The sequence below is a fragment of the Salarias fasciatus genome, chromosome 10, assembly GCF_902148845.1.
Source record: "Salarias fasciatus chromosome 10, fSalaFa1.1, whole genome shotgun sequence".
NCBI classification, from domain to species: domain Eukaryota; kingdom Metazoa; phylum Chordata; class Actinopteri; order Blenniiformes; family Blenniidae; genus Salarias; species Salarias fasciatus.
Genome location: NC_043754.1, coordinates 22,659,086 through 22,667,740, shown reverse-complemented (window position 1 = coordinate 22,667,740; position 8,655 = coordinate 22,659,086). Strand labels below are relative to the sequence as shown.

Below are 8,655 nucleotides of genomic sequence, written 5' to 3'. Positions count from 1 at the left end.
ACGGCCAGTGCGAATGTCTGAGACAGATCAAAGTACCGCCCATGCGTTCGTCTGCTCGATATCTAACAATTACGATCTGTCCACGATGACCTACATCCAACCGGAAGTCCAGTATTTCACGATCAACATAATAGCCAAAAGTTGCTGTATTCGACACCAAATTTGACCTGCTAAACATGAACGTCTAGTCACTAAATTTGGCAGGCACATCCAGACAATCATAAAATTTTCAAAAGTGGAAAAATTAACACTATAACCCCATCTGCTCTCTAGCGCCACCTAGAAACAGTTAAATAGCCGCCACGTCCCGTAGGAATGTCGTACAGAGATCAAACCAATGCTCAGGCGTTCGTCTCATCGAGATCCAAAACTGCCCAAGAGGAATACCTATACCTAAATCCAACAGGAAGTCCGTTATTTCCCTTTCAAGATAAAATTTTCAGAAAATCACTCCTCATTTAAAAATTATCTGCTCTGAGACCACTTGTCGTAGAGATGTCAGGGTGGCGTGAAATCGTAGAGGACAAGTTCCTCTTCCAAAGTTGTTCAAAACTTTGTCAAAAGTCTCAGGGTGTGGATTTTATTAACCCTTAAAGTTTGAGTCTGAAAACCCACTTGAAGCACTACAATGTACGCTGCTACCCGCACGAATGTCGTAGAGAGATCAAATTGACGTGTATGCATTCGTCTCATCGAGATCTAAAAATCTTTGATTGACAAAAATGTCCTAAATTGCCCAGGAAGTCCGATATTTCCCTTTCAGTGTAAAATTTGGTAAAAAAAAAAAGATTCCTACGCAACGGCCCGTGGGAATGTCGTAGACAGATCAAACCAATTGCTCACGCGCTCGTCTCATCGAGATCTAAAAATCTCTCATTGACAATAGTAACCTAAATCCAACAGGAAGTCTGCTATTTCCCTTTCAAAGTAAAAATCACTCCTCATTTAAAAATTTTCTTGTCCGAGACCGTTTGTCGTAGAGACGTCAAAGTAATGCGGCCTGAAAGAGGAGAAGCTTCTCTACAAACGATGTTTCAAACTTTGTCAAAAGTCACACGGTGTGGATTTTATCAGCCCTTCAAAATAAAAGTCACATTTTTGGAAAAAATGGCCGCTGCAGTCCGTAGGAATGTCGTAGAGAGATAAAACCAATTGCTCATGTGTTCATCTCAACGAGATCTAAAAATCACCCATTGACACCAATAACCTAAATCCAACAGGAAGTCCACTACTGACCATATATGGGCATGCAGTGCAGTCGACAGCAGCTGTCATTAAAGGGTACATATGATGCTATTTTTCAGTCATGTCATATAGGCCTCTGAAGGCCTAAAACATAGTATTGAAGCTTCTTTACAACAAATTCATCCTTCTTTCAGAGTTTCAGCGATGTAAGAAGTCACTCTCGGTGCTAACAGCTAAATGTTAGTGGATGAGAGATGCTAACAGCTACATGTCAGCGGATGAGAGATGCTAACACCTTCATGTTAGTGTATGACAGATGCTAATATCTACATGTTAATGGATTGGAGATGCTAATAACTCCATGTTAGTGGGTGACAGATGCTAACAGCTACATTTTAGTGGATGGGAGATGCTAACAACTCCATGTTCGGTGACAGGGTGCTGGAAGTCTATGGAGGAGCAAGGTTCCCAGTGACCTGGACTTCAGTCATCAAGGTGCAAGGACGGCCTCAGTGGGGCCACCTTGCCAGAGGGCGAGGTCCCGTCCAATGCCGCTTGCGGCTTTAATTTTTATTTGCTATTGAACCTTTAGCCATTTCAATTCTCCAGTCATCTGACATCACATGCACGACTATTACAAAAACAGAACATCGTTTGTCTCTTTTTGCAGATGATATTATTTTGTTTTTAACACAGCGAAGATCCTCACTAAAGGTCCTCAGTCATTTACTGAAGACATTTAGAGAATTCTGTGGTTTCAAAATTTACAATAAAAAAAGCGCCTTGCTAATTCAGAGCAGGGAAGAGAGAGACCGACCACAGATCCACACTGAACTAATACCCCAGAGGGATTGACCTACTATTAGAGTATCACCTGTCATTGAAGACATAATATCAATCAAATATGACCCACTGGTTAAAGTCATGGAAGAATTTCTAGAGAAATGGAGCTTGATGCCCATCTCTATGATAGGGCGTATAAATATTATTAAGATGTCTGTCCTCCCTAAGTTTTTATATCTCTTTCAGGCAATCTCGCTTCCTCTCCCAGCCTAGTAGCAATAGGACTATTCATAGATTTAAAGAAAGCATTTGATACCATTGATCATAATATTTTGATAAAGAAATTAGATAACTACGGTATTAGGGGAGTGGGGTTGAGTTGGATATCGAGCTCCTTAAGAAATAGGCAACAGTTTGGACAGATGGGGAATTATAAAACAAAACTGATGAATATTACATGTGGGGTACCACAGGAGTCAGTATTAGGACCAAAATTATTCATAATGTATATTAATGACATATGTATTGTAACAAAATTATTGAAATTTATTTTGTTTGCGGACGACACAAATATCTTTTGTTCCGGTAAGAATTTGCAGCAGATCAATTAGCTGAATATGGTTCCCTCTGGTCCCCTGTGATCAGCTCCATCACTTAATGTAAGGGCAAGATGAGGGCCTCTCCTCTTTGAGGGTTGGTTGTTGGTGGGGGGGCCTGATGGCTGCGGGTGGTTGGCGCTGTCTTGGGGTCGCGATCTGGGCTGCTTCGCTGGGGGCTGTCTTCGTGTTTGGTTTGGATTGGGGGTGGGGGTGGGGGGTGGGGGGGTGTCGGTTGTTGGAGCTGTCTCGCAGCGGTGGGGCTCCGGGTGGCCTGGGTCGGCGGGTGCCGGTTCATGTCCGGGTAGCCGGGGTGTCCTGGGGCGGGTGTGGCTGGGGGCCCTGGGCAACGATGCCTGGAGGCTGTCCCCTTCCATTGGGGTGGAGGGGGGTCGTCCAGGCTGGGGGGCCCGGTCGGCTCGGGCGTGCTGCCGCTCCCTGGGTCGGTGCATTCCCTTGGGTCTGGTTGCTGCCCCGGAATCCAGGGCATCGGGGTGGGTGGTTGTGGTGGTGGGGGACAGGGGGGTGGGGTGGATGGGTGGGGGGGTGGTGGATGGGGGGTGGGCTGGATGGGGGGGTAGATAGGGGGGTGGTGGTGGTGGTGGGCTATGGGGGTTAGGCGGTGGGGGAAGGTGGGTGTGTGTGTACGTGCATGTGTATATGTGTGTGGGTGTGTATGTGTGAGTATGTATGTTTATGTGTGTGACTGTGTATGTGTAAGTGTGTATGTTTGTGTGGGTACGCTTCTGTGAGCATATATGTATGTGTGTGTGGGTGTGTATCTGTAAGTATGTATGTATGTCTGTATGTGTGGGTGTATATGTGTGGGCGATTGGAGGTATGTATGTGAGGAGAGAGTGTGGTGCCCTGTGGGGGGGGGGGGGGGCGGTGGGCCTAGGGGTGGTGGGCCCTGGGTCTGGGTCCTTCCGCTGCCCCCTCTCTGTCCTCACCTCTACTCCTTCTGATGCATGATGGGTGTGTGCTTCTTGGGTCGGTGCCTCTCTGACTATGGTCGCTGTCCGCCCTGGTCCTGCGGGGGGGTGGCACTCCTGGCCCTGTCCTTTATCCGGGGGCTCCTGAGTGACAGGGGTGCTGCAGCATCCCTGGACCCCCCTCTCCCCCCGCTCTCATGCACACACACGTAGGGCTTTGGGAGGCGTGCTTATCAGGTTGGGTGTGGTGGAGGGGGCCGTCTAAGTGGCCTCAATCACTGCACCCTTCAGTGGCTCGCCTCTCAGTCTTAATTGCACTTAGTCATCTAACATGACCAAATACATACAAACACACACGTTGGGGGGTCTTGGCGCGCCGTGTTTTGGGGTGGGGCTGTTCAGGTAGATGGGACTGCTCATTTGGCCTCACTCGCGGCACGGTGTGGTTACTGCCCCTCAATTTTAATCGCAAAAAACATATACTCCATCAACACTCACGAGCCAGGGTGGGGAGGGGGCAATGGGATCTTCTGCGCCCCCGTTTCCAGATTCCTTCTGGTGGGGGGCGGGGGGTGGGGGCTGTTGTTTTCCCCACGGGCCTGGGGTTTGGACCGGTTGTGGTTTGGGGGGCTGCTGACTCTGGGGGGTGCATACCTGTCTGCAGCGGTGGGGTTTGGGGGTGGGGGCAGCGGTTATAGGTGGCGGGGGGTCCTGGATGTGGGGTTCGGTGTTCCCTCACCTTCCGAGGGGTCTCCCACAGGACATGATGGTTGGATGCCATGGGAATGTGAGTGTGTTTGGGGTAGGGTTGACTTTGTGTGTGTGTGTGTGTGTGTGTGTGTGTACGTGTTTGCTAGCGTGTGTGTGTGTGTGTGTGTGTGTGAGTGTGTCAGAATGTGGGTGTGTTTGGTTTAGGGAAGAGTGGTTGTGTGTGAGCGAGAGAGTGTGTGTGTGTGTGTGTGTGTGTGTGTGTGTGTGTGTGTGTGTGTGTGTGTGTGTGTGTGTGTGTGTGTGTGTGTGTGTGTAAGTGTTCGGTTGGGGTGGGGGGGAGTGAGGTGGGAGAGGACGGGGGGGGGGGGGGGGGGGGGGGGGGGTGTGATGCCCTGGATCTCGGGGTACGTGGCTGGGCGCTGGGGGGTGTACTGGCCTGGGGTGGGTAGCCGCCCGTGTGGGCTGGTTCTCCCGGGTGGGTCATCGCCCTCCACCTGTGTGGGGGGGTCGGCTCTTGGGCTCTTGGGCCTTGGGTTCTCGGCTCTGCCCGCCCTGGGCGTCCGGCCCCTGCCGGTCGTGGCTCGGCGGGGCCCGGGCCCCGGGACCGCCGGGGTCCCCGGCCGGGGCTTCCCTCTGCCCCATTTCTGAACTGGAGCGGGGACGTCTACCTGGGGGACCAGCTTGGATCCAGGCTCTGTGATGACCGCCAGCTGTCTGGGCTCTGAGGGTCTCTCTGGCCTGCTTCTGGCCTTCTCAGGGGTCAGAGGTCTTATATCCATGATCACTATCACCATCCCTATCACCATCATATTTGCATGATCACGCTAATCTTTAATCACTCTTCACATACTCGGTTACCTTGTCTTCTTGTGGTGGTTAGAATAATGGTGATCTATAGTAGCCTTTTCTTGATGCACGTCCTGAGTTTACTACTAGTTACTCGTCTGTTCACTGCTATGGTTCATCGGGACGGGACGGGGGGGTGGGGGAGGCATTATATAAATGTATGGTTCTGTCCGTTTTTGTGCTGGTTGTCGGCTCGGTTTTGGTGAAAACCAAACCCTGAAAAGGCAGCAGCAGGAGGAGATTCATTCTCGTTCTGCTGATAACATTAAAATCTGTTCAGATAGTAAAAGGCTACAATCATACAATATTGCACTTCCCAGCTGCTGAAGAGGACAAGGGAAAAAAAAAAAAAAAAGAGAGAATTTGCAGCAGATTTTGGAGACCATCACAACAGAAATGAATAAATTAAAACTATGGTTTGATAAAAATAAATTATCAATAAATCTAAGTAAAACAAAGATCATGCTGTTTGGGAGACACAGAATGGATTGCAATGTAGAACTTATAATAGATGATAACAAAATAGAGAGAGTAAGTGAAATCAAATTTCTTGAAGTGATATTGGACAACAAAATCTGCTGGAAACCTCATGTGAGTTCCATACGAGCAAAACTGGCAAAATACATATCAATACTGTGGAAAACTAAACATATCCTGGACATTAAGTCACTGCACACCTTATATTGCGCACTTTTTTTGCCATGTCTGTCTTATTGTGTTGAGGTCTGGGGAAACAGCTCCAGATCCACTCTACAGCCGATATGCACCATACAGAAAAGAGCAATGAGGATAATAAACAATGCAGGATACAGAGACCACACTAACCCACTATTCATAAAATCACACTTGTTGAAATTCATGGATTTGGTCAAATTCAAAACAGCACAAATAATGTGCAAAGCAAGAAATAATATACTGCCAAAAAATATACAGGGGATGTTTGCAGAAAGGGAGGGTGGTTATAGTTTAAGAGGAGACCTGATCTATAAAAAACCAAAAGTTCGAACTGCATTGAAAAGTATATGCATTTCAAGCTGTGGAGTGGCTCTGTGGAACAGTCTGGAGACAGAAATGAAACAAAGTAGCAACATAAATCTGTTTGAAAAAAGGTACAAAAAATATTTCTTAATAAGTATATGGAAGAGGAAGTCTGGAACTGTGATAGCAAATGGGGTTGGGTATTATACATATAGTGGAAATTGATATATTGATGTTATACTGTAGTTATATTATAATTATTCTGTTATATAGTATATATTTATGGGGATAACAATATGGTATGTGTGGGTATATATTATGTATTTATAGGGATATCTGCATGGTATATGCATACATATATTATATTATAAGATGTCCTATGATGTATGATTTAAAACTTGGTAATAGTTAAAAAGGGGTAGGAATCTCGAAAAAGTTTTTACTTCTTCGTACTCCTCTTTTCGAACAATGCTGTTATGTTGTTGTTTTTTTCTTTTTCTTTGATTTGCATTAACTTTTTTATCTTTTCCTTCTTTCTTCACTTTATATATGTTCAAAAAATAAATTCATTCATTCATTCATTCATTCAAGTCTTGAGGGGATACTCAGTGAGCAGCAGACACACACTAAATATATTATGGACTTTTCTAGTGATATCTTACTATCTCTATATTAATACTTTTCTTCCTCCCCACATTTGAAGGCAAATATCAATACTTACTCGAGAAAGTGATCACAGATTGTCTCTTCACTTTAGAACAGAAATACTTTATTCATCCCAGAATGAACCTTGTTGTAACATTGCCCCAAACAAAATGAACAGGCAGAATAATCAGTTAAAATCTCAATAGAACAGAGTATGAAAATTAGTTTAGTACGAATAAATATTTCAAAGACTATTGACTCTGAGTTTTTCTGCATGCTTTAAAGTTCTTGGATATTCATGAGTAATTCATTCAAGCCTGTAATCTGACTCATCAGTACAATTTGGACAATATATGTTGTACTTCACTACTTTAAAAGATATAGAGGGTAGAAGTAATAGATTTATGATTTATTATGTTAAATAAATGTATACATTTTTCCTGTTTTTTGTACTTGCATGAGAACTTAAACAAAGCCTGTACTATCACAGAGTCAGGCATCTTCATGGAGCTGAACTGAGCTGCACGCATCTGCGTGTAACTGCATGAAATCATGTTATCTACTTATGTCTGCATGTAGCTGGACGTCTTTTGCAATGTGCCACCCGGGTGGAGACCGAGGTGGCAAACTGACAGAGGAGGAGGTGGAGGAGGACGGGTCTGATGGTCTGATCTCCGAGGCCATAGATGAGGGAACTGAGACACCTGGGCAACATGACCACACACACATAGAACAGGATACTGATACGCAGCAGGGTGATCCTGTCAATGATCTGAGAGATGACCCCGAGCAGAGGCATGGACAGAGTGGAGGACAGGCTCAGGCCCAGCTGGACCAGGTGCAGCAGCAGAGTTTTATGAGCTTTACGGGCTGACACTTTGTCTGTGGAAGCTGATCTGGCTGCAACCAAAACACCAATGTAGGAGAAAGAGATGGAGACTCCAGCAGAGATGAACAGAGTGAACTCATAAACCTTGTCGAACATTGCAGCAACAGGGTCCAGCAACATGTTTTCTGCAGAACAGTGCTTAGTCTGCCGAGAGTTCATGCCCTCAAAAGGATTCTCCCTCAGCAAGCTGATATACATGAACACATTCACAGAACAGATGGCCCAGATCAAACAGATGGCTCCTCTGGTTTTACCCATGGTCACGATGGTGGCATGCCGCAGAGGGTAGCACACCGCCACGTACCTGTCAAAAGACATGACCACCAACGTAACAGGAGAGATTCTCAGAATGATGCGGTTGAGTGTGATGAAGAACCCACACAAGGAATAAGTGATCCTGAGACTTAAGACTAACAGAATGTAGAGTACCTGACTCACAACCAGCTGCACCGTGTCGGCCACTAACAGGTTATAGAGTAGCACATAACGACATGTGTCCCTGAACACAGCTTTACTCCTCAGAGAGAACAACATGGTGCAGTTCACAAAGAGAAAGACACAGCAGGGCACTGTGGTGACGGAGCAGAGCATCACCCTCTCCAACAAGCTCCAGTCAGCTGAGAGCACCGACACGTTCGACATCTCTCAGCAGCTCTGAATGAAGCAAGAACGAAACCAAGAGGAGCTCATGTGATACGTCCTCATCCGATCAGAGCAAGAACACACACACAGGTCAAGTTCTAAATGTGTGAACACATCAGAAGTGACCACAAAAAAGACATGTGAAAATGTAAAAAATATGGAAACAGAGAAAAAAAGAGAAAACAATAGAAATGTTAGAAAACATCAGAAACTTGTTAAAACGCTATAAAGATTAGCAACATGAAAATGCAGAAAACCTAAAACATCAGAAGGTTTTGATACAGAAATATGAAAACAACAAAAAATGTGAAAACATCAGAAACATGAAAATATCACAAACATTAGCAAACATCACAAACCTGAAAGCAAACATTTAAAAAAAAATCAGAACCCTGAAAACAAACTTTTTGAAACATCAGACAAGAACAAAAACATCAGAAACATTTTA

The 8,655-nt window shown here is 45.5% G+C and overlaps 1 protein-coding gene across 1 annotated transcript; it reads right to left on the bottom strand.

Annotated features, from left to right (window-relative positions):
• Nucleotides 1-7,235: 7,235 nt before the first annotated feature.
• LOC115395789 (odorant receptor 131-2-like) lies at nucleotides 7,236-8,207 on the bottom strand. The gene has a single exon (XM_030101433.1). It carries the CDS (start codon nucleotides 8,205-8,207, stop codon nucleotides 7,236-7,238), a length of 972 nt encoding a protein of 323 aa, XP_029957293.1.
• Nucleotides 8,208-8,655: the final 448 nt, after the last annotated feature.

Coding starts and splice junctions, on each gene's coding strand:
- LOC115395789 (XM_030101433.1), bottom strand. CDS start 8,207: ATGTCGAACGTGTCGGTGCTCTCAGCTGACTGGAGCTTGTTGGAGAGG.